The sequence below is a fragment of the Mesoplodon mirus genome (assembly GCF_964341445.2).
Source record: "Mesoplodon mirus genome assembly, chromosome: 10".
NCBI classification, from domain to species: domain Eukaryota; kingdom Metazoa; phylum Chordata; class Mammalia; order Artiodactyla; family Ziphiidae; genus Mesoplodon; species Mesoplodon mirus.
In genome coordinates, this window is record NC_138986.1 from 98,044,514 (window position 1) to 98,071,693 (window position 27,180).

Consider the following 27,180-nt stretch of genomic DNA (forward strand, 5'->3'; position numbering starts at 1 on the left):
ACTATACATACTATATACACATATACATACTATAAAATCAAGATAGAGAACATTTACATCACCCCAAAAAGTTCTTTTCTGTCCCTTCGTAGTCACTCTCATTCCCCTACACTCCCAAGTCCTTGTAAACAATGATCTATTTTCTATTCCTATAGATTGTGCTTTTTGCAGAACGTTACATAATAGAATCCTGCAGTGTTAGCTGTTGTCTGGTTTCTTTCACTTTGTACAATGTGTTTGAGAATCATCCATGTTTTTGCATGTATCAATAGTCTGTTCTTTTATATTGCTGTGTAGTATTGTATGAATATACCATAGTTTGTTTATTCATTCACTGATTAATGAACATTTGAGTTCTTTCCAGTTTGGGGCAGTTATGAATAAAACTAATATAAACATTTTCATACAGTTATTTATATAGACATATGTTCATTTCTTTTCCATTTACAACTATTTCTCTTTTTTTCATATTTATTTATTTATTTATTTATTTGGCTGCATTGGGTCTTGGTTGTGGCACACGCAGTCTTTTGTTGCGGCGCGCGGGCTTCTCTCCAGCTGTGGCACTCAGGCTCTAGAGCGCATGGGCTCAATAGTTGCAGGGTGTGTTCTCTCTAGTTGTGATGCACGGGCTCCAGAGCACGTGGGCTCAGTAGTTGAGGCACGCAGCCTCTCTAGGTGTGGCGCACAGACTCTAGAGGCTGCAGGCTTAGTTACCCCGCAGCATGTGGGATCTTAGTTCCCCGACCAGGGATCGAACCTGCGTCCCCTGCACTGGAAGGCAGATTCTTAACCACTGGACCACCAGGGAAGTCCCTCTTTTTTTTAATTTTTATTTTATATTAGAATATAGTTGATTTATAATGTTAGTCTCAAGTGCACAGCAACATGATTCAGTTATATATATACATATATCTATTCTTTTTCAAATTCTTTTCCCATTTAGATTATTACAGAATATTGAGTAGAGTTCCCTGTGCTATACAGTAGGTCTTTGTTGGTTATCTGTTTTAAATACAGTAGTGTGTATGTGTTAATCCCAACCTCCTAATTTATCCCTTCCCCCATCTTCCCCCTTTGGTAACCATAAGTTTGTTTTTTAAGTCTGTGAGTCTGTTTCTGTTTTGTAAATAAGTTCATTTGTATCTTTTTTTTAATATTCCTTATATAAGCAATATCATATGATACTTGTCTTTGTCTGTCTGACTTACTTCACTTAGTATGATAATCTCTAGGTCCATCCATGTTGCTGCAAATGGCATTATTTCATTCTCTTTAATGGCTGAGTAATATTCTATTGTATATATGTACCACATCTTCTTTATCCAGACATATATTCTTATTTCTTGGGAAATACCTAGGTATGGGACTCCTGCTTTATAAGGTAAATATATGTTTAACTTTTTTTTATAACAGCTTTATTGAGATATAATTCACATACCATGAAATTTATGCTTTTGAATTGAACAGTTCAGTGGTTTTTAGTATATTCACAGAGTTGTACAATGATCACCACTAATTTGAGAACATTTTGTCACCCCAGAAAGAAACCCCATCTGTACCCATTAATCACATCACATTTTCCCTCACTCCTGTCCCTAGCAACCACTGTCTATTTTCTGTTTCTGTAGATTTGCCTATTCTGGACATTTCATATGAATGAAATATATAATATGTAGTCTTTTATGAATAGCTTCTTTCACTTACCATAATATTTTCAAGATTTGTTCATATTGAAGCATGTACTTCATTCCTTTTAATGGCTGATTAATATTCTATTGTATGGATATAACACATTTTATTTATCCATCATTCAGTTGATTACAGTTTGGGTTACTTCTCCTTTTTAGCTATTAAGGAATAATTCTTTATGAACGTTCATGTATAAGTTTTTGTGTAGACATAAGTTTTTGTATCTTCTAGGTATACACCTAACAGTGGGATTACTGGGTCATATGGTAACTGTGTTTAACTTTTTGAGGAACTGGCAAACTGTTTTCCAAAGTTACTGTACCGATTTACATTCCAATTAGCAATATACGAGGGTTCCCTTTTCTCTACATCCATTTCAATACTTGTTATTGTCTGTCTTTTTTATTATAGCCATCCTAATGGGTGTGAAGTGTTATCTCATTGTGGTTTTGATTTGCATTTCCCTAATGACTAATGATGTTGAACATATTTGTGGTTATTGGCCATCTTTAAATCTTTGGAGAAATGTCTGTTCAAATTCTTTGCCCATTATTTAACTTGGTTTATTTCTCTTTTTGTTGTTATGTTGTAGGAGTTCTCTATACATTTTGGATATTAAATTCTTATCATATATATGATTTAAAAATATTTTCTCCCATTCCATTGTCTTCTCACTTTCTTGATTGTGTCCTTTGAAGCACAAAAATTTTAATTTTGATCAAATCCAATTTATCTGTTTTCTTTTTTGTCATTTGTGCTTTTGGTGTTAGATATTATCTAAGAAATTGTGTCTAATCTAAGCTCAAACAGATCTACTTTTATATTTGCTCCTAATATATGTTTTAAGGTTATAAGAAATTACCAAACTATTTTCCAAATGTATTGTTACATTTCCTTTTAATGACTTAATGGAAGTTTTAAAGAAGTCATTTTTTAAAATTTCTTTAAAAAACAAGTGTCATAATTGGAAAACTGTTTATAATACATCACAGTCAAAGGACTAACCTCCTTATTATTCAAAGAGCTACGTAAATAAATAAGTAAATATTAACAGTCAAGTAGAAAAATTGATTTGAACAGAAACTTAACGTAAGGAAATAAAAATAATTCAAAGGTATGAAAAAATTCTCAGTGTTATTTATAAGAAGAGAAATAAAAATTTAAACTGTATGAAGATACCCATTTTCATATATCAGATTGGCAAAAAAAAAACGTGTGGGTTAACACGGAAAAACAAATTGTCACACAGAGCTGTTGAGAATATAAATATACATAACCTTAAGACAAATTTTATTTAATTTACTATTACTAAATAAAATTTACTATTTAAATTGCAACTGCGTATATCACAATATCTGGCAATTCTGCTTTGAAAGATTTATCCTATAGGTGTGCTTGTATATTATGTAAGTATATTGCAACATTATTTACAATAGTAAATGGTTGTAAGCAGTATAAATGTCCATCATTAGGAGCCTAGTTAAATAAATTAGGATTCATCTATGAAAGGAAGTATTTCTTTGGATATAAAAAATTAAGCTCTTTATGTATTGTGAAGGAAAGCTCTTCAGAGTATGTTGTTAAATGAAAAAGGCAGAGTTTGGGATTATGCATGCATGTTTTTATTTACTTATATTTGCAGAAAGTATTCGCTGGTAGTCTTGATTGTTTACACAAATAAAACTGGGTGGCTGGAAACAGATGGGGGAGAACCTTTTGGCTGTGTACTCTTTTGTGCTCCTTAATTTTAAACTATTATATTTACGTATTCAAAACAATGTAAAAATGTGTAATTAGTGATAAAAGAAACTTGGAAGCATTCTTCTATTTTTTGAGGAAAATGAAGCATTGTTACATTTTCATGGTAACTATTTCCCAGGGTAATACACAATAGATACTAAAAACTCTCTTATTTTAGGTAGAAGCAGTAAGCACTTCGGTGCAGGATTCAAGTGTACTGGTACAGAGAAGCACACTGGACCTCATACTCTTCTGTTTTCCATTCCACATGAGTCAGGTAAAACAGTAATACCAATATCAACATAAGGCATTCTTTTGAAATTCATAGATTCCTAATGTGTAGTTATTTTTAAAATTGGATTTAAGTTGGATTCTTTTATTTTATAAACCAGTAAGTACATAGAAAACAAGTTCCCTTTTTAAGGAGTGGAATTTGTGAAATTTTGGGGAAAATAAGATTTATTGATTTTGATAAGAATATGAAGAATGAAATAGATTATTTCATACCTTTAAAAAAAAAGTTTTAACCTTTAAAAAGCAAGAGGTACTGTTATTCATTGCTAGCTGTGAGTAAGCCAAGACTCTGAGACCCAGGCCTTCTACCTAGCTGTTATCTCTGTCCTAATGTCATCTTTTCTTGGTTTGGTGATTTGGGGGATGTATGTCTTAGCAGAGTTGGCTGTAATTTGAAAGCTAAATATTTAGTTACTCTGACATTCTCTAGTACAGTTGAAATTTGAACAAGGGTTTGAACTGCACAGGTCCACTTATATGCAGATTTTTTTTCAGTAGTAAATACTACAGTACTACAGAATCCATGGTTTTTGAATCCTAGGATATGGAACTGCAGATATGGAGGGCCAACTGAAATTATGCTTGGATTTTCCATTAACTGTCGACACTCTTAACCCCCTCTTTGTTCATGGGTCAACAGTACTTCATGACAGATGAGAATAGCTCACTTAAATCGTAAATGAAGCTGGAACTTAATTTAATCACTATCCTCATTTTTTAAGGAAGTGATCTAAATTCTTCTGAGTTCTAAATTCTGATGAGCAATTTAGAGCACCAATGTGTAAGTATTCAGAATGGTGGAACTACATACCTAACAAATGTAATAAGAAATGGAAAACTTTTACCTCGGAAAAGTAAGTTTGTTTCTAAAATGTCATTAGCAAAAAAGACTATTATTTGGGATTTTGTAAGAGCTGTGGTTAGTAGATAACCAGTGAATTTTCATTATGATTGGCCATGCTCAAATTTTTCTTTATTACTTTATTCAGGTTGAAATTGAGTTATTAATAATTGAAGAATCTTATACTTCATTGCCTATACTGTTCCCTAGTAATAGGAACAGTATATTTATAGGGGTGGGACATAAACCACCCCATTTCTATTTTAAGACTTGCCATCCTTAAGCCAAGAGCCTTTATTCTGCCTCTGGCTTTTCACAGAAACGGCTGCTGGGGCATATTAGTGTAGTCTGAACTTACCAGTAGAGAGGTGTGCAAGCAGCCCGCAAGGTAAGAATGATTTTTTACGATGGCTTCACAGGCGAATTCTATCAAACGTTTAGAGAAGAGCTAACATCTATCCTTCTCAAACTCTTCCAAAATATAACAGAGAGAGGAACACTCCCAAACTCATTCCACGAGGCCACCATCACCCTGATACCAAAACCAGACAAAGATGTCACAAAGAAAGAAAACTACAGGCCAATATGACTGATGAACATAGATGCAAAATCCTCAACAAAATACTAACAAACAGAATCCAACAGCACATTAAGAGGATCATACACCATGATCAAGTGGGGTTTATCCCAGGAATGCAAGGATTCTTCAGTATATGCAAATCAATCAATGTGATACACCATATTAACAAATTGAAGGAGAAAAACCATATGATCGTCTCAATTGATGGAAAGCTTTTGACAAAATTCAACAACCATTTATGATAAAAACCCTCCAGAAAGTAGGCATAGAGGGAACTTTCCTCAACATAATAAAGGCCATATATGAAAAACCCACAGCCAATGTCATCCTCCGTGGTGAAAAACTGAAACCATTTCCACTAAGATCAGGAACAAGACAAGGTTGCCCACACTCACCACTATTATTCAACACAGTTTTGGAAGTTTTAGCCACAGCAATCAGAGAAGAAAAAGAAATAAAAGGAATCCAAATTGGAAAAGAAGAAGTAAAGCTGTCACTGTTTGCAAATGACATGATACTGTACATAGAGAATCCTAAAGATGCTACCAGAAAAGTACTAGAGCAAATCAATGAATTTGGTAAAGTAGCAGGATACAAAATTAATGCACAGAAATCTCTGGCATTCCTATACACTAATGATGAAAAATCTGAAAGTGAAAACACTCCCATTTACCATTGCAACAAAAAGAATAAAATATCTAGGAATAAACCTACCTAAGGAGACAAAAAACCTGTATGCAGAAAATTATAAGACACTGATGAAAGAAATTAAAGATGATACAAATAGATGGAGATATATACCACGTTCTTGGATTGGAAGAATCAACATTGTGAAAATGACTCTACTACCCAAAGCAATCTACAGACTCAATGCAATCCCTATCAAACTACCACTGGTATTTTTCACAGAACTGGAACAAAAAATTTCACAATTTGTATAGAAACACAAAAGACCCCAAATAGCCAAAGCAACCTTGAGAATGAAAAATGGAGCTGGAGGAATCAGGCTCCCTGACTTCAGACTATACTACAAAGCTACAGTAATCAAGACAGTATGGTACTGGCACAAAAACAGAAATATAGATCAATGGAACAGGATAGAAAGCCCAGAGATAAACCCATGCACATATGGTCACCTTATCTTTGATAAAGGAAGCAGGAATGTACAGTGGAGAAAGGACAGTCTCTTCAATAAGTGGTGTTGGGAAAACTGGACAGGTACATGTAAAAGTATGAGACTAGATCACTCCCTAACACCATACACAAAAATAAGCTCAAAATGGATTAAAGGCCTAAATGTAAGGCCAGACACTATCAAACTCTTAGAGGAAAACATAGAACACTCTGTGACATAAATCACAGCAAGATCCTTCGTGACCCACCTCCTAGAGAAATGAAAATAAAAACAAACATAAACAAATGGGACCTAATGAAACTTCAGAGCTTTCGCACAGCAAAGGAAACCCTAAACAAGACCAAAAGACAACCCTCAGAATGGGAGAAAATATTTGCAAATGAAGCAACTGACAAAGGATTAATCTCCAAAATTTACAAGCAGCTCATGCAGCTCAATATCAAAAAAACAACCCAATCCAAAAGTGGACAGAAGACCTAAATAGACATTTCTCCATAGAAGATATACAGATTGCCAACAAACACATGAAAGAATGCTTAATATCGTTAATCATTAGAGAAATGCAAATCAAAACTACAATGAGATATCATCTCACACCAGTCAGAATCGGCGATCATCAAAAAATCTACAGACAATAAATGCTGGAGAGGGTGTGGAGAAAAGGGAACCCTCTTGCACTGTTGGTGGGAATGTAAATGGATACAGCCACTATGGAGAACAGTATGGAAGTTCCTTAAAAAACTACAAATAGAACTACCATATGACTCAGCAATCCCACTACTGGGCATATCCCTGAGAAAACCATAATTCAAAAAGAGTCATGTACCAAAATGTTCATTGCAGCTCTATTTACAATAGCCAGGACATGGAAGCAACCTAAGTGACCATCAACAGATGAATGGATAAAGAAGATGTGGCACATATATACAATGGAATATTACTCAGCCATAAAAAGAATCAAAATTGAGTTATTTGTAGTGAGGTGGATGGACCTGGAGTCTGTCATACAGAGTGAAGTTAAGTCAGGAAGAGAAAAACAAATATCGTATGCTAACACATATATATGGAATCTAAGAAAAAAAATGTCATGAAGAACCTAGGGGCAAGACAGGAATAAAGACACAGACCTACTAGAAAATGGACTTGAGGATATGGGGAGGGGGAAGGGTAAGCTGTGACAAAGTGAGAGAGTGGCATGGACATATATACACTACCAAACATAAGATAGATAGCTAGTGGGAAGCAGCCGCATAGCACAGGGAGATCAGCTTGGTGCTTTGTGACCACCAGAGGGGTGGGATAGGGAGGGTGGGAGGGAGGGAGACGCAAGAGGGAAGTGATATGGGAACATGTGTATATGTATAACTGATTCACTTTGTTATAAAGCAGAAACTAACACACCATTGTAAAGCAATTATACTCCAATACAGATGTGAAAGAGAGAGAGAGAGAGAGAAAGAAAGAAAGAAAGGGAAAACAAAGGAGATTATGGCAAAGAAATATATGTGGCTCAAAAGCCTAAAATGTTTATTTAAAAAAACGTATTAACCTTTACTCTTAAACATTCCCATTGCTTTCTTCCCTTTCAAACTTTCAACGCTATTATTCCTTCAGTATACTGATAGATGATTCAGCAAGATCTAAAAAATTAAGTCATGGTAGACTTAAATTGAGAAGAACAATGTAATCTCACTAGACCAGTACTTCTCAACCTTTTTTCAGCCTGAGCTTCTTTCAGTACTTTCTTACTCTACCACCTCTTTATCCCTACCAACCAGGATTTTCTCTGCCTTCCTTCTATAATTTGTATTATGAAAACAATAGCTGTGTTGAATATGTTTTTTTTAAAGTGCATACTCCACCCAGACAAATTCTAATACTCTTCCCCCCCATTACTATACCATATTGTTAGATTACCTGAGAAAAAGGATCAAAGGATCATGACAGAGTAATCTTTGTTCCCCACTTTCCTCCTTTCCATGTCCTGCATGTAATAAACTCATAACAAGTATTGATTGTAATGGTAATTTAAGAGAGCCTTCATTACCTTATCCCAAAAAGAGTGATTGCTGTTAGGGGTGTTAGCACTTTACAAGTTTATTAGACTCTCTTTATTAATTGTATGGAAAGTTGACCCTAATCTCTAGAAGTTAGACCTTTAATTGAGATTATAATAGAATTTTTTTCCATATTAGCAATACGTAGTGATGTCAGTAGTAATCAAGAAGTGACTTCTTACTTTCTTAGGAAAGTAAGTTTTTCTCTCAAAATAAGATTGGAAGACATTAGTACTTTTCATATCTTGTGACAATATCTGTGACCTACATATCTGAGGTTAAATAGGTAGATCAGCAGTTCTTTGGTTTCAGGACCCCATTACACTCTTTAAAAATATTGAGGATCCTAAAAATTCTTTTGCTTATGTAGGTTAGATCTATCTATGTTTATCATATTATAAATTAAAACTTACAAATTTTAAAATATTTACTAATCATTTAAAATAACAATAACAAAGTTATCACATGAGTACAAATAATATTTTATGAGAGTATTTTCCCACACATTAAAAAAATTAGTAGATTAGCATTGTTTTATATTTTTTGAAAATCTCTTTAACGTCTGGTCTAATAGTAGAAAGCAGAATGCTCGTATCTACTTCAGCATTCACTCTGTTGTGATTTTTTTCTTTTGATTGAAGTATATGGATAAAATTTGATCTCACACAGATACTAGTTGGAAAAGGAAGGAGTATTTCAATAGTCTTTTTTGCTAATATAGTATATTTTTCTTTGCTACTACACCAAAACTCAACATTTATAGTTTTTTTAAAAATTAGTTGTAATATGAAGTCTAAAACCATATCAATGAACTTTTCATAGTGTGTTTCATTAAAATCCACTGGTCTGGGGTTCCCTGGTGGCACAGTGGTTGAGAGTCCGCCTGCTGATGCAGGAGACACGGGTTCGTGCCCAGTTCCGGGAAGATCCCACATGCCGCGGAGCGGCTGGGCCCGTGAGCCATGGCAGCTGAGCCTGCGCGTCCGGAGCCTGTGCTCCACAACGGGAGAGACCACAACAGTGAGAGGCCTGCATACCGCAAAAAAAAAAAAAAAAAAAATCCACTGGTCTGTCTTGCACTTTGAATAGATCTTTTACCCATACATGCTTTTGTAACATCATGATTGGTTGTTTGGAAAGTGTTGTTTTACTGAATTATGCATATCTCCCAAGCTTTAACACAACAACAATCACATTCACTAGTATCACCACTGATCTCATCAGTAAAGTTTGTTAGGTACTGGGAAGCTTTCAAGCCAGTTCAGTTCAGTTCAATATAATTTCAAGCCAAATACAAATTTTCCAAAATTCTAATTTTCTCTTGGAAGCTCAAATTTTATTATTTGTAACAATGAATATTAATTGTTTTCCCTTGAAGTGACAGGCTCACTTTGTTTATTTTTGAGAAAATGTCTGCCAGGTGTCCAAGCCTGAATAGTCATAGATCATATCAGTCATTCTTTCAGGTAAAAGTGGTATTCTGTGACAAAAAGCTGGCAGTTCACCTCACAATTCAAATGGTCACACAAGTGCTTTTCCTCGAGACATCCATCGTGCTTCAGTTTACAGTCGGAGTGCTTTATGTATACTCCTTTCATTACACAGAATATTAAAAGACAGGTACTCAAGAGTCAGTATTTAATTAAATGTTTGCTGTTTAATCAACATTCTTAAGTGAAACTGACTGTTTTTTCTTTTCTTGTTTTTGACTTTTACTGTAAATACTTAACAGTAAAAAAAAATACAATGACTACAAGTACAGTGGATGCCACTGCTGGTACTGCTTCTTTTTGTGTTAAGATGCCAGCAGTTTTACCCAGTATTGCATGATCAGAGCGAATGTTAACACATCAAAAAAGGCAAATAACATCTTAGTATTGTTTTATAAATTTTTTTTTTTTTTTTTTTTTTTTTTACCTTGTGGTCCTCCTGAAAGGCTCCTAGAGATCCCCAGGAGTTTGGGAACCACCATTTGAGAATTGCTTAGATGAATAGAAGACATCTGTGTTCAGATGAGTGACCATATTTTGGCAGCTGTTGATGATCTGTGTTCTGTAACATGTCAATTATTTCTCTAAGATTCCTTTAAAATAAGCAGGTTGGGTGAATTCCTTTCTAATACTGTCTGTCAAAAAGCATGGTGTAGTAAAAAGTTGGGTAGTCTGATTAAGGAGAGGTGCATTCTCTATCAGCTGGACACCAACAAGGCATTTAAGTACTTAGGCCCTGTGAGGCTCTGGTCCTTTATTCTAAAGTAGTTGTGAGACTAGGTGATTTCTACCATACCTTCTAATGCTCAAATTCCAAAATTCTATTCTAAAGTGATTATCTAGTAATATTCTTAAAATTGACAGCCATTTAATTAACTGCTTTCCTTTTAACTTGAACCCTTTTAGCTAAAACCAGATCTCCTTTAGTAAATCATATTTTAAACATCTAATTAAGGCTATTAGGAAAGAGGCAAAGAAAAAAGTGAATTATTTCTCTTTAAAAGACCTGGAGTAAAATGAAAAAAAGAAATTAAGATTTGTTAAAGCTGGGTGATGGTTCCAAAAAGGGTTCATTATATTGTTTTCTGGATTTCTCCGTGTTTGAAATACTACAGGATAAAAATTTTAAAAAGAACAAGAAATGAAAGACTTGGAATTGATGAAGATAGTGAACTTCTGAAGAGTTTCTTTCTAGTCAGTTGACACCACTATGAATGTGAAAGGCTAAAGGCATATTATTTTCTTGTGTCTGCCCCTTCTGGCTCCAATTTCTTTGTTTCTGACAGATTTTGCTAATATTGGATAGGATAAAGAATGTAAAATGGAGGTTAAACTATTTCAGTTATAGTTTTAGCTATGCAGTTAAATAGCTGTGTTATCCAGCTTTTCCGTTTCCTAATCTGTAACATGGCAGTAATAATTCCTGTGTTTGAAAGATCAAATGAGATGATGTTGTATGAAAGTACCTCATAAACCCTCAGGTTCTGAATGTATTGTGAGGTATTGTTTTTTTAAAGAGGAAAGAAAGTAATATATTTTTGTATGTGATTAAGTACAACCACATTCCCAACTGTTGCAGGCCACTCGACCAGACATGATAAGGATCTTGTCAGCAGCCCTGCACGTAGTATTAAGGAGGGATATGTCCCTGAACCGAAGACTTTATGCCTGGCTTCTCGGTAAGTGTTTGATATGTGTGGTCTTAGCCAGGAAAGGATGAAGGGAAATGTTCCATACATAAGTATTATCAAGTTTATGTATGTCCTAAATTAAGAAACTAAAAGTTTACTTAAATAGACAATAAAAATAAAGACAGTATGAGTTGTGTATGGTATGAAGAAATCTCAAAAGCTTCTTAGTTGAAGAAGCTGTTTTAATCTATAGGTCATCTTCCCTTTGACAAGATTTTTTTCCCCTTATAAATTGAGGCTGTTATACTCTATGTATGTAGACAAAGAAGGATAAATTCATAATTAAAATAATGACATAATATCCAGAACTTGAAAGGAATCAGGACTAGTACTCCTGTCCCACAAATGGTACCTGTCTCCCACTCAGACAGTAAAATATTGTGTACACTTTGTTCTTCCATACTTTTTGTGAGTGTTTGGCCTGTCTTCACAACTCTTCACTGCCTAGAGTGAGAAGACACAATATAACTTATTTGGGATTTTCTGAATCTTCAGTCCTTTCACTGTTTGAAAAAAACCAAGATAATTCTGGAAGTTTACTATGATACTCACTTATGTATTGAATTGGTTTCCCTTTATTAAACTATCTAAAATGATCTCTCTTGCTGACATTGATTGGGCTACTAATTGGTAAGTGTTTAGTGCTGTTTTTGAGATATTTGCTGTTTTGGTATTTAGTGAACAACAATTTTAAGAATTCCATTTTAATTTATTTTACAATTTGTTTCCATGGAGGTTTTGATAACAACGGTGCTATCACAGGACCCAGAAGCACAAGACACAGCAATCCCGAAGAACACGCTACTTACTATTTCACTACCTTTTCAAAAGAATTGTTGGTTCAGGTAATGGATGCTTTCATTTTATTTTTTGGTTACTCCGTGACCACTGTAGTTACTCAACAAATAACAAATAAGACAAAGTCCTGCCTTAAATGAATTAATTTACAGTTGAAGGGGTGGAGACAAGACTCACAAACTTCCTAAGAATGACTGTAAACAAGCAAATGGCTGCAATAACATAAGTAAGTAATGGTAAGCTAGACTCACTTCTGTGTAAGTCCTGAGATCCTTTTCTTCATTTACTTTGTTTTCATGAGTTCATCACAACGTAGTTGCAGCTTCTCACCTGTCTGCCCTATGGAAGTTGGAGCTCTTCCAAAAATGAGCCAGGACCTGTGTTATTTACTCTGAAATTCCAGGGAAATTTGGGTTACAACAAGAATTTAAATGTTAAAACTACTTTTGTAATGGAAATATTAAAATGATCTATAGGCTTATTTCATATTATTTTTACTTCAATTAAATTTATTCAAGCTATCTTAAACTGAGAGAGTACACGGTATCTGAAACAGTTTGAAATAAGTGAGGTTATAAGAATACAGTTTTGAGTTACTAATGAGAAAATAATTGCATAATAGTAGATGCTGCCATGATAACGAGTGATAGTTTGGGGCATGTTGACAGTCAAGAGGAACATTTTTATCTTTTAGGAAATCAAATAATTCATAAATTTATTTTTCTAGATTTTCTTTACATTTTATCTAGAAAAAAAGGTGGAAAAGTTAAGCCCTTTCTTCTTCTGTCAAGATAAATGAATATAACTTTTCTTTTCCCCCTAGCAGAGGAAAAAAGCCAACTTCAGCAAAAGAACTTCAGAAAAGCAATAGGAGATGTAAATCTCTGTTTACATATGGTTGTATATAAAAATATTTTTCTTAAGAAAAAATCTTTGAATTTGTTTACTTAAATGACTAATGTACTTTTTCTTCTTTGAAGGCAATGGTGGGGATCTTACAAGTGAATGGATTTGGAGAAGAGAGCACTTTAATGCAGGATCTAAAACCTTTTCGTATTTTAATCAGTTTACTGGACAAACCTGAGCTAGGTAATATATACTATCCTAACTATCCTAGGGCATAAGATCATATGCGGTTGTTTTGTATTGCTTCATGATAAAAATAAGACAAAGTCATTACTTAGAAAAATTTCTATATTTTGAGGTGGCCTTTAAATACAGGTTCTCAACAATTCCTTACCTAAAATTCACTCTAGAACATTAAGAAGATACAGATGTACATTCAGCTGGTATGTTATCATATGTGTACCCTGTACTATGTAGGTAGCAGAGGAGTCACCTTAAAGGTGCTATCTAAGCCCCTCTTAATCCTGATTAAGGTACTGAAATCGAAACACTGATCATCTGTCATGACTATCTTACAGTTGACAGAATTCAAGGATTTGAGTGAAAATATTTTCGTCATACCCCTCAACCTTCTTCCCCACATCCCCTTTGTTTTATGTGTTTTCCCTTTCTTCACTGTGTACTTCTTATATACTAGATCTCTTGGGAAGATAGTTACAGCACCTGGGACAGAAATTAAGAAAAACTGAAACTATATTAGCAACGATAAAGTGAAATAATAAAGTATGTAGTTTTATTAAATTATGTGCAGAAGTTTTAGCAAATATGCATAAGTTCTCTCACCAACTCTTAAAAGAAAAATGAAACAATTTAAATATAAAAATAACTTGAGTTGTACGAGTGGCTCTATTACGTGGTAATAGATGGAAGTTCAGGAAGTTTTCTGAGGAGATTGGCGTCTCTTATAGCAGTAAAGTTTAGCCTTGTGCACTTTTGTATTATTTTAATTAATAATAGTAATATAAGTTACATTCATTGAGTACTCATTATATTCTGGGAACCATGCTGCCCATCTTACAGAATTTTTCCTGACCCTTACACTGATAGTCCCATAAGTTTGCTATTATCCTCATTCTGCATGAAGAAACCAAAGCTCAAAGAAGTTAAATAACTTGTCCAAGCTAATAGAGCTATTAACTGGCAAAACCAGTTTCCCTGGTTTTATAATTTATTAAGTCAACCTATATAGTTAAATAAACATTTGTTCAGTTATTTACTATTTTACTCTTAGCCTCTCAGGATGTGAAGTTTAGTTTCATTTCTGGAAAAAACATTATTTTTTCAAAATACCTGTTTTAAAGCATACTTTAATTGTGCCAATTTGTAGATAATCATGATTTGTAATATTAATTATTGTCTTTAATATGTATATTAATTTTAGGACCTGTAATTCTAGAAGATGTCCTCATTGAAGTATTTAGAACATTATATTCTCAGTGTAAAGCAGAATTGGATCTTCAGATGGAACCACCCTTCAGCAAGGATCACGCTCAGTTAAGCAGGTGGATTACCAAAAAATTAAGCATGACACAAAGGTCCTCTTTTATTAATATTTGTAAAGTAGACATTGCTATATGAAATTTGTGTTACGAATGAGTCAGTTTGATTTAAAGTATCACTATATTTTAGTAATGTGAACTCTCGTAATTAACTGCACTGACCTTTCAAACAGGCATGTGTAGCATGAGTGCTGTGTACAATGCCACCACCTTCCAGGGTTGGTTCTCAACCTCACCAGGTTAGAAAACTAAATTTTAGCAGTTACTGTGAAGATACAGATTCCAGGGATTCATTCACACTTATCAAACTCACAAGAGATTAGCTTTCGCATGTCAGTTAATAATGAAAGCCATACCTTGCTTGGTAACCAGGCCTGGTAGTTTGCCTGGGGTAGTGCCCTCTTGGTGCCTTGACACACTCAGGAGACCAAAGCATAGGTCAGAAAAAGACGTGAACACAGATTTAAATGAAGCAGAGGGCACTAGGTGTTCTTTAAAGACTTTTTTTCAAGTGATGGTTCTTTCTTCTTTCAAATTATTTCTATATATATGTGTGTGTGTGTGTATATACACATTTTTTTTAATCCCTGGGAGAAGTCATATAACATTAGCATATCCTCTTCTCTAAGTCAGTGGTAGATACATGCTGACAAAGTCTTACTTTTTCATTTCTTCTCTACTTTAAGGAGCCTACCTGTTTTCCAGTCTCATCTATCATTATGACAAAGGATCCAAGACAACAATTTCTTTTACATACTTTGCATTTTATTTAATTAATTAATTAATTAAATTTTTTTGGCTGCACTGCATGGCTTGTGGGATCTTAGTTCCCTGACCAGGGATAGAACCTGGGCCCTCAGCAGTGAAAGTGCAGAGTCCTAACTACTGGACTGCCAGGGAATTCTCACTTTGCATTTTATTAGTGTCACCTTGGTGACACTTTGGAGATAACCTGGGCTTTCCTAAAGCATACTTTTATATATTAAGACTTTTTAAGACAGTTTTTGATCTCTGATAAATATAATCCCCTCTGATTTTTGTTTGAGCAGTTAATGTTGACTAACCTTGTACTCTGTTGCATTCTGTACACTGCCTGATAATTTATTTTGTCCATAGAATATTTAATTAGCTTTTCGTGCTATAACATGCTAGTTGTATTGACAGTACATCACTATATAGAAAAATAATTGTTTTAATTGTTAGGAAGGGTGACAGGAGATGGTACTTAAGTGGGTATTTAATAGGCTAGAGGGCTCCCACTTGAAATAACGAAGTTATTTTTCCCTGATGGAATTACAGTAAGAGTGGCTATTGACAGTATTACTTCTTTTTGTTGTTATTGTTTTTCAAGCTAAAAATAATAATTTGATTGAAACTCACCAAGATAAACTTAACCTTTCTCAAACAAATCCTGAATAGTACAGGAAAGCAGACAAAATTCTTTCAGAATCAAGGCTGTCAAAATCAAATCACCGGGCCTTCCCTGGTGGCGCAGTGGTTAAGAATCCGCCTGCCAGTGCAGGGGACACGGGTTGGAGCCCTGGTCCAGGAAGACCCCACATGCCGCGGAGCAACTAAGCCCATGTGCTACAACTACTGAGCCTGCACTCTAGAGCCCGCAAGCCACAACTACTGAGCCCGCATGCCACAACTACTGAAGCCCGTGCACCTAGAGCCCATGCTCCACAACAAGAGAAGCCACCGCAATGAGAAGCCTGTGCACCACAACAAAGAGTAGCCCCCGCTCGCCACAACTAGAGAAAGCCCGCACACAGCAGCGAAGACCCAACATAACCAAAGATTAATTAATTAATTAATTAATTTTAAAAAAAATCACCACTCAGTTTATATGTGCCAAGGGAAACAAAGGAATTTAATGCCAAATTCACCATCAGGCTCTCAAAATAGTTCAAAAAGAACTTCCTGGGCTTCCCTGGTGGCACAGTGGTTGAGAGTCCGCCTGCTGATGCAGGGGACCCGGGTTCGTGCCCCGGTCTGGGAAGATCCCACATGCCACAGAGCGGCTGGGCCCGTGAGCCATGGCCACTGAGCCTGCATGTCCAGAGCCTGTGCTCCGCAACGGGAGAGGCCACAACAGTGAGAGTCCCACGTACCGCAAAAAAAAAAAAAAGAACTTCCTGTTCTGCTAGAAGCACAGCTGTTTTTCTTATGCAAGGTTAATTTCTGATCTTGATCATACGTTTGAGTTATGAAAACTCAAATTTGGAAAAATAACTACACATAAAGTGATAAAGTGATAGTAGATAAAAATCATTTGGGCTTCCCTGGTGGCGCAGTGGTTGAGAGTGCGCGTGCCAATGCAGGGGACACGGGTTCGTGCCCCAGTCCGCGAAGATCCCACATGCCGCGGAGTGGCTGGGCCCGTGAGCCATGGCCGCTGAGCCTGCGCGTCCGGAGCCTGTGCTCTGCAACGGGAGAGGCTACAATAGTGAGAGGCCCGCGTACTGCAAAAAAAAAAAAAAAATCATTTGTTGCAATATTCTCACTAGCAAGTTATCTAGCCAATACTTAGGAATATGTACTCCCCTAACAATATTCCACTCACATTTAAATTTGAAAAAGTAGGTGTTATATTTATCAGTTTTTGTTTTTTCTTTTTTTTTTAGTAAATTAAGGGAAAATAAGAAAACAGCAGAACTGATTAAAACTGCCAACCTTCTCTTTAATTCCTTTGAGCCTTATTATATGTGGGATTATGTTGCACGTTGGTTTGAAGAATGTTGTAGGTACGTTAAACTGTTTTATTCATTTTCATTTAATAGCATTCAAAGCCAGTCTTTATTTTTTTTAAGTTCTTGAGTTTAATGAAAAGAATGTTCTTTTATACATTTTACTACTACTCCTGACAACTATCATTTAATGGCCATAATCTGTCTCTACATGTCACTCTAGAATACAGAATCATTGATCGTATAATCTTAGATTTGAAAAGGAGTTTAGAGATGAGTCATTCAGTCACCAGCATAGATGAAAGATTTTCCCTCTCCAATCTATAGTAATCCAGTTTTTCTTTGTTGCAGAGAAAATAGCAAATTTGTGGCTGGTGCCTCAGCACACTTTCCCAAAATGCTTCTCACTTTGAATAACAAAGAAGTCCTCGGTCACTTTTATGTTTTTAAAAACATAGAACCAGCCCATATTATCATCCACTCCTTAGGTCATAAAGCTTAAAAAATCCTCTGAAAACCCAGTAATACTAGTGAACCTGGGTAGAATTTCTGTCTGGATTCTAGACCAAATTCTCTCAGCAGCAGATTAACCTCTCAAGCCTTGGGAGCATAGAGTCAACAAGTAAGCATTTATGATCTCGAGATTAGAAGTCTCTTAAAAATATAAAATTAATCCCTTTAATGATTTAGAAAGTTGCTTGCTTACTCATTGAGCAGCTACTGCGCACCCAGTGGAAAGGCACTATGCTAGACATACAGAGAGTGCCTGTCTTCAAAGAGCTCACAGCAGGAACAAGTAAGACATTCTCATGCATATTCCTAGTACTGTATTAAATTAAAGGTTACGGGTGCCTTAAGAGAGAGACTAAGATGTGGTAGGAATGTAGAGGAATTGTGGGTGTCTTTTCACCACCTGGCCCTGGCCCAGGTTTCCACTTCGTTTTCACATTCACAAACATACACATATACCCTTCTTTAGCTAACCTGGACTATTCCTTGAACAACATTAACTGAGCCTTCAGTGATGCTGCTGAGCTTTCACTCATGTTATTTTTTCTAAAATATTCTTCTCCCTAGCCCATCTGGTAAGGTCCTATAAAGAGGTCACCCCCCTTTCAGAAGCCTTCTATGACTCCCTCAAATCTCCCATCAGAATCAACTTCTCCTACCCTATCACATTGTTACGTTATTTGTCTATAGGCTTATATTTCTTGCTGGCTAGGGACTGTAGCATATTCTTACTTTGTTGTCTTCAGAGTGTAGGGCAGTGTATGGGCAGATAGGATTAATGTGATTTAATGCGCATATTTGTTGGAGGAATAATCTCTACTACTTGTATCAGAAGAGGCTTCTTAGAGGAGGTACTGTTTGAAGGATGGCTGCATTTGGATATGAGCAAATGAGGCTGGGAGAGGGTGCCTATCCAGGGGGGCAGGTTGGTATGAACAAAGGCCCTGAGGTTAGAAATCAAGCAGCAAATAGTCCATTTTAACTAGGAGATGAGATCTGTAGTGGGAGAAATAGGAAATAAGTCCAAAATAGAACCACCCAGAACACTTGGAAGTTCAGGATGGGTGTCATAGGGAGAGGTTCAGCCTAGGAATCTTGCTTTGGGAATTTTCCGTGTAGAGATGCAGTAGTGTCCTAGGGGAAGGGAACATACTTCATCACAAGAAGTTAACCGTGTGCATCCCAATGTTGACATGACTCATTTAAAAAACAATGATGTCATCACTTGATAGGATACTTGATAAAGTGAATTTTGTCCTTTTAGGAGGACACTGCATGCCAGACTTCAGATTGGGCCTGGAGATATTAACAGCTCATCTGAGTTACAGCTGACCAATTTCTGCTTACTGGTGGATTTTTTGTTGGATATAGTTTCTTTGGTAAGATCACCTTGGTGAAAAAATATTGAGGAAATGTAATAACGTAGTTCAAATATTTCATTTTGGAAATGGACCGCATCTTCAAATAAATATCATTTTTTAAATTAACTTGATTTTTCCCCCTTTTGGCATAGCATTTTAAATAAAATTTTTGAAGTGTTTTGTCCTCTGACATACATTATATATAATACATATAAAATTCTTATATAATACATGGAATATACTTCATAATTGCATGTTATTGAATTCTTACATGTTTAGTATATAATAGTCTAATGCTGCATTTGTATTCATTAATGATTCTATTAAATGAAGACTGTTGGAAATCTTTTCCCCTTTTCTCTCCTCAATTCTTTGCTTTCTCATTTTGAAGCCTACTAGAAGTATGAGGGTGCTGTGTCAGGTATGACATTCAGCCTGTTTTGTTTTTAACTGATTGTATTCACTTTTGTTATGTTATAATTTCAGTAATGTAACAGATAAAACTGGGGTTCTTTTATAGTACATGCTTCGAAGTACTTATAATTGAGTATTTGGGAATAGAAATTTTACGTCATTAATAATAAATGACCATACAATGTTAATTAAGAGCATGGTACATATAAAATGAGTAAAATTATTTCTTTTTCTTATATATTAATAAGTTAAAAATTAAATAACGTAACTTTGGAGTTATACACTGTATAAACTTTTGTCACTTCGCTTTTATTTTCAGGAGACTTACATTGAAATCCAGACAGAACACTTGCCGCAGTTGCTGCTCAGGATGATATCTGCCCTGACAAGCCACCTCCAGACATTGCACTTGACTGAACTCACAGATTCTCTCAGGCTCTGCTCAAAGATCCTTAGCAAGGTTCAACCTCCTCTGTTATCTGCCAGCACTGGAGGTGTGTTGCAGTTTCCAAGTGGGCAGAACAACTCAGTCAAGGAGTGGGAAGACAAAAAGGTAACATTTTGCTGTTATTTTTGGTACTAGACCAGTTATATTTCTTCAAGGCAGAACAGTTGCTAACTAAAATCACTTAACACATACTCATTTAAATATTCGTCAGTCTTTCCTACTTCCCAGTGTTGTGGCTGTAGACCGTCGTGTAGGCTTTTTTTTTGGCTCTAGTGCAATTTAACTGTCTATATCCACACTTTCCAAAAGAAATATAACACAAGCAACATATATAATTTAAAATTTTCTGGTAGCTACAGTAAAAAAATATATATATAGAACAGGTGAACATAATTTTAATTGTATTTTACTTGGCCCATTAAAGCTAATATATTACCATTTCAACATGTAATCAATAGAAAATGAGGTAACATAAAAAATACTAGTCAGATATTTTACATTCTTTTTTGTACTGTCTTTAAAATTCCACTGTGTATTTTATACTTACAGCACATTCAAATACTAAATTTTTATTAGAAGTACATGATCTATACTTAATTTGGTAAAATTTACATTTGAAAAATTAAATTCACATACCCAGCTTGTTCGAAACATACTTAAAAGTTTTCTCGGAACTAAATTAAGGATCACTTTTAAAATTTTAATTAAAATTAATTGCATTAAAAAATGTAGTTTCTTTGTCAGATCAGCCACATTTCAAGAGCCTAATAGCCACATGTTGCTAGTTACTATCCTATTAAACAGCAGGTTTATAATACAAACTTTATTGGTCCTTTTCATATATATACACTAAATTTTTGACATGTTCTTCTTGAAATCCAGAATCTTTTTGCTCTCCTCAGTCTTCCAGATTCTTTTTTTTTTTTTTTTTTTCTCCTTTGCGGTACGGGGGCCTCTCACTGTTGTGGCGTCTCCCGTTGCGGAACACAGGCTCCAGACGCGCAGGCTCAGCGGCCATGGCTTATGGGCCCAGCCACTCCGTGGCACGTGGGATCCTCCCGGACCGGGGCACGAACCCATACCCCCTGCATCGGCAGGCGGACTCTCAACCACTGCACCACCAGGGAAGCCCCCAGATTCTTAATGCTTACTTTATGATGTTGAATGGAATTGTAACACAGTTGACCCTTGAGCAACACAGGTCTGAACTGAGTGGGTCCACTTATATGTGGATTTTTTTTCAATAAATATATTGGAAAATTTTTTGGAGATTTGTGACAATTTGAAAAAACTCTCAGACAAACCACATAGCCTAGAAAAATCACAAAAATTAAGAAAAAGTTAGATATGTCATGAATGCATAAAATATACATAGATATACATATAACATACAGAATATGTTTTAATATATTATTTATGTTATCAGTAAGGCTTCCAGACAACAGTAAGCTTTTAGAAGTTAAGTTTTGGTGGTATCAAAGGTTACATGTGGATTTTTGACTGTATAGGGGTTCGGTACCTCTAACCCCTGCATTGCTCAGGGTCAACTATAATTTTAATGTCTGGCACTAGTAACATATTTAAACACCTATGAAATGGGTGTGGAAAAATCAGCAGTTTAAAAGCTTTCAGGTTTATAATATTACATGTACTTTTTAGTAAATAGTAATGAAAAACATTCACGGAATCATGTAATTCCGTTGAATTTAGGCACAGGGGCACTATGTCAAAAAAAAGATTTAAAAATTTCTAGCATATAAGTTCATTACCTAAATCCTGTGGTTGTGTAGTTGCCCTTACTTTTTTTTCAGTTGCTTTTTAATTTTGTCAGCCAGGCAAAATGCATTATCAGGATGATCTCATACAGCCTTTTCCTTCCATCAAGTCTTAACCCTAGAACTTTTTTCTTGGACCTTCTAAATATATTGCTTTTCATGTATGAAATGAACATTAGCCTCAAACAATTTAAATATATCCCAGGATTATCCCACATAAACTAAAACTAGTCTGTCTTATTTTCCTTCCTACCTGCTTACTATTTATATGTGAGAGATATTGATTCTGTTGTTGGACAGTTCATTTTGTTGTGCTGTTTTTCCTTAATTTATGCCTCTAGGATCTTCTTAGGAATAAAACTAAAATAGATATTAGCTATTATTGGTTTGGTTTTTATTTGAATGAGATTAGTGAAAGTAGGGGAGGGACCTTAGCAGTCTCTCAATAGCATATTCAAATATGTGAATATTTACTATGTAGAAAACATCTGGAGGCACTTTATTGGTGGTTACAGGTAAAGTAAATGGGAACACCCATTCATATTAAATGAAAGACAATTAAATAATATACTTTTTTAATATAATGGTTGATTAACCTTAGGTATGCTTCCCACCCTTTGGTCTTCCTGCCTGTTCCCGGGGTTTCTATGTTCTTTCCTATTTTTTACTGAAGCACAGTGGTATTATCTTCACTGAGATGTCTAATATTGATCATATTTGAAAGCTGAGAGTATTTTCAGTATTCCCTTTTTTGAAATTGTAATTGAAGGAATGATTCTTTTAAAAATTATAAATCTAATTTTTTCTCCATGTACTTAGTACATTTTTGTAAAATCAGTGTATTGGATATCTATACCCAAATGTAATTCCTTTCTATTTTCAGAAAGATATTTTACTATAAAATAATTTGAACTATAGTTACGTAATATAGACCATACAACTAAGTGTTATAAATGTATGCAGGTGTAACTGAATTTATAGCATGAATTCTATTAATGTAATATCATCCATTGTTTTATAATCCTTATATGAGAAAGATTAATACAGAAATAATAATAAGCTAATGACAATTTTGCCATTTAAATAAGACTTATTTTTTTTAAATGTATAAATTTCAAAGGAGAAAAATCGACAAGTTCAGTTCTGTTGCCTCTAAACTTTGGCATTGTAATGTGAAAAGTTCTCATGCTGTTATAGAGACAGTCATCTGCTGTGGTGAAAGGAGGCTGAAGTTTAGAATCATCTAATCTGAGCTCTTCGACCTACTAAGTTTATTTGCTATGACCTTGGGCGAGTTTTGTTTTGAACTTCCCTGAGCCTCAGTTTTCTTACCTTTGAAATAGAGAAAACAACCTCTCTTTGTTCAGCACCCACTCTATGTATCCAGCAGTGAACTAGGCACACCTAGGTGAACTTTGCCCTTCCTGACCCTTTCTTTCTGCTTGAGAGACATATATTAAACAAATAATTGCATATTTAATTATAGTTGTGATAAATGTATGAAGGAAAGAATGGAGTGGTAGGAATGTGGGAAAGGGGTGATCAGACCTAGATTGGGGGCCACGAAAGGCTTTCTTGAGGACGGATTGTTTGAGTGAAGCTCTAGAGGAATCCGGGCAGGTGAGGTAGGAAGAAGAGAGCCCTTGACAGAGGAAGGAGCATTTGCACAGACTCGTAGGCAAAAAGGAGCGCCGTGCAGACAAGGAGGGGAGATGCTGCTGCTGAGGCAGTCAGGGGCCAAGTCTTACAGAGCCTTTTCACTGTACTAAGGCTTTTAGTCTTTATCTTCAGAGCAATGGGAAGACACCGAAGGGAGAAAAGCAAGTGACATAATCACATTTGTGTATTTGAAAAATTAGTCCAAGGGAGGGGATATAAGTATACGTATAGTGGATTCACTTTGTTATACAGCAGAAACTAACACAACAATGTAAAGCAATTATACTCCAATAAAGATGTTAAAAAAAAAAAGAAAAATTACTCTGGTTGCAGTGTGGAGTATGGGTCTGAGGAACAGAAATGGATGTGGGGAGACCTGCAGTAGTGCAGATGAGAGGCGGTGGTAACATGTACTTACAAGATGGGGGAGTAAAGACAGAAATGGATGGATGAGCCATGTATTGAGGAGGAAAAATCAATAAGCTGTAGTAATGGATTGGTAGGGTAATGAGTGGTCCCTAACATTTATTGAAGGTTTACCAAGTGGCAGGTTCTACACTGTCTTACTTAATCCTCATTGCAGCTGTAAAATGTGGGAATTTGCCATCTCAATTACATAGATTAGGAGGTTTGAAGAGGTTCAGTAACTTGCCAAGGTTCGGAGAGGTTCAGTGACTTGCCAAGCGGGAAAGTGGCAGACTCTTAGCTGACTCATGGCCAGCATCCTTGACCGCTGTACTGGAATGGATGTGAGGAAAGTGTGGAAGAGAGGTGGAGAAGGTACCAAGAATCGCCCCTAGATTCCTGCCTTCCTGTTTTGATGAAGGGTGGTGTCATTCACTGAGGCAGAGAACACCAGGTGAGGCCCAGCTTTGTAGCATCAGAGCATTTAGTGTGTATATCTTCAGTGATCTTCCATAAGATCACTTTTTAGTGATCTTATTCAAGTTCAAATTATGCTCTGGCACAATCATCCAAGGAGTTTGTGATATGTATAGCTTTTGTTTACTTAAACTAAGCCAGAAAATATGCTTGATGATTGTACTCATCCTATCTTTATAGAGAGGGAACAGTTAATCATTATTATTAATAATGATGAAGTTATTCTACTTCAGTAGCTAGTTCATTTTTTCTTTATACTGTAATTGTCTCTTCTCCTCTAGATTATAAACAGTTCCTTTTGTTCCAAATACCTAATGTGGGAAATAATGTCGGTTCAGTAACTGCTTGTTGGAAGAATGTAAGCTTAATAGCAAACACTTAAATAGTACTTTACATATTTCAGAAAGAAATTTCACTTCATAGGTCCCAAATAGAAGACTTATTAGATTTTATTTCTAGTTTTTATTTTTGTTTTTGTTTTAGCATCTTTATTGGACTATCATTGTTTTACAGTGGTGTGTTACTTTCTGCTGTATAATAGAGTGAATCAGCTATACATATACATGTATCCCCATTTCTCCTCCCACTTGCGTCTCCCTCCCACCCTCCCTATCCCACCGTCTAGGTGGTCACAAAGCATGGAGCTGATCTCCCTGTGCTATGTGGCTGCTTCCCACTAGGTATCTATTTTACATTTGGTAGTGTATAGATGTCCATGCCACTCTCTCACTTCATCCCAGCTTACCCTTTCCCCTCCCCGTGTCCTCAAGTCCATTCTCTACATCTGTGTCTTTATTCCTGTCCTGCCCCTAGGTTCTTCACAACCAGTTTTTTGTGTTTTTTTTTAGATTCCCTATATATGTGTTAGCATACGGTATTTGTTTTTCTCTTTCTGACTTACTTCACTCTGTATGACAGACTCTAGGTCCATCCACCTCACTACAAATAACTCAATTTCATTTCTTCTTATGGCTGAGTAACCGTCTATTGTATATATGTGCCACATCTTTATCCATTCATCTGCTGATGGACGTTTAGGTTGTTTCCATCTCCGGGCTATTGTAAATAGAGCTGCAATGAACATTGTGGTACATGACTGTTTTTGAATTATGATTTTCTCAGGGTATATGCCCAGTAATGGGACTGCTGAGTCATATGGTAGTTCTGTTTGTAGTTTTTTAAGGAACCTCCATACTGTTCTCCATGGTGGCTGTATCCATTTACACTCCCACCAGCAGTGCAAGAGGGTTCCCTTTTCTCCACACCCTCTCCGGCATGTATTGTTTGTACATTTTTTGGTGATGGCCATTCTGACTGGTGTGAGGTGATACCTCATGGTGGTTTTGATTTGCATTTCTCTAATGATTAGTGATGTTGAGCATCCTTTCATGTGTTTGTTGGCAATTTGTATATCTTCTTTGGAGAAATGTCTCTTTAGGTCTTCTGCCCATTTTTGGATTGGGTTGTTTGTTTTTTTGATATTGAGCTGCATGAGCTGCTTGTAAATTTTAGAGATTAATCCTTTGTCCTTTGATTCATTTTGCAAATATTTTCTACCACTCTGAGGGTTGTCTTTTGTCTTGTTTATGGTTTCCTTTGCTGTGCAAAAGCTTTTAAGTTTCATTAGGTCCCATTTGTTTATTTTTGTTTTTATTTCCATTTCTCTAGGAGGTGGGTCAAAAAGGATCTTGCTGTGATTTATGTCATAGAGTGTTCTGCCTATGTTTTCCTCTAAGAGTTTGATAGTGTCTGGCCTTACATTAAGGTCTTTAATCCATTTTGAGTTTATTTTTGTGTATGGTGTTAGGGAGTGTTCTAATTTCATTCTTTTACATATAGCTGTCCACTTTTCCCAGCACCACTTATTGAAGAGGCTATCTTTTCTCTATTGTATATTCTTGCCTCCTTTATCAAAGATAAGGTGACCATATGTGCACAGGTTTACCTCTGCGCTTTCTATCCCGTTCCATTGATCTATTTTGTGCCAGTAGTATACTGTCTTGATTACTGTAGCTTCATAGTATAGTCTGAAGTCCAGGAGCCTGATTCCTCCAGCTCCGTTTTTCTTTCTCAAGATTGCTTTGGCTATTCAGGGTCTTTTGTGTTCCCATACAAATTGTGAAATTTTTTGTTCCACTTCTGTGAAAAATGCCATTGGTAGTTTGATAGGGATTACACTGAATCTGTAGATTGCTTTGGGTAGTATAGTCATTTTCACAATGTTGATTCTTCTAATCCAAGACCATGGTATATCTCTCCATCTGTTTGTATCTTTAATTTCTTTCATCAGTGTCTTATAGTTTTCTGTTTATGGGTCTTTTGTCTCCTTAGGTAGGTTTGTTCCTAGGTATTTTATTCTTTTTGTTGCAGTGGTAAATGGGAGTGTTTCCGTAATTTCTCTTGCAGATTTTTCATCATTAGTGTATAGGAATGCAAGAGATTTCTGTGCATTAATTTTGTATCCTGCTACCTTAACAGATTCATTGGTTAGCTCTAGTAGTTTTCTGGTAGCATCTTTAGGATTCTCTATGTATACTATCATGTCATCTGCAAATAGTGACAGTTTTACTTCTTCTTTTCTGATTTGGATTCCTTTTATTTCTTTTTCTTCTCTGATTGCTGTGGCTAAAACTTCCAAAACTATGTTGAATAAGAGTGGTGAGAGTGGGCAACCTTGTCTTGCTCCTAATCTTAGTAGAAATGGTTTCAGTTTTTCAC

The 27,180-nt window shown here is 35.6% G+C and overlaps 1 protein-coding gene across 3 annotated transcripts in view; it reads left to right on the forward strand.

Annotated features, from left to right (window-relative positions):
* The window catches only part of DOP1A (DOP1 leucine zipper like protein A), a 110,330-nt gene that overhangs the window by 36,418 nt on the left and 46,732 nt on the right, over positions 1-27,180 (forward strand). For all 3 annotated transcript variants that reach the window (XM_082633287.1, XM_082633289.1, XM_082633288.1), the window contains 8 exons: positions 3,611-3,709; positions 11,409-11,508; positions 12,256-12,365; positions 13,299-13,407; positions 14,606-14,726; positions 17,351-17,470; positions 19,188-19,302; positions 20,018-20,251. In XM_082633287.1, the coding sequence (XP_082489413.1) occupies positions 3,611-3,709; positions 11,409-11,508; positions 12,256-12,365; positions 13,299-13,407; positions 14,606-14,726; positions 17,351-17,470; positions 19,188-19,302; positions 20,018-20,251 (1,008 nt within the window). The remainder of the gene's footprint in view (positions 1-3,610; positions 3,710-11,408; positions 11,509-12,255; positions 12,366-13,298; positions 13,408-14,605; positions 14,727-17,350; positions 17,471-19,187; positions 19,303-20,017; positions 20,252-27,180) is intronic.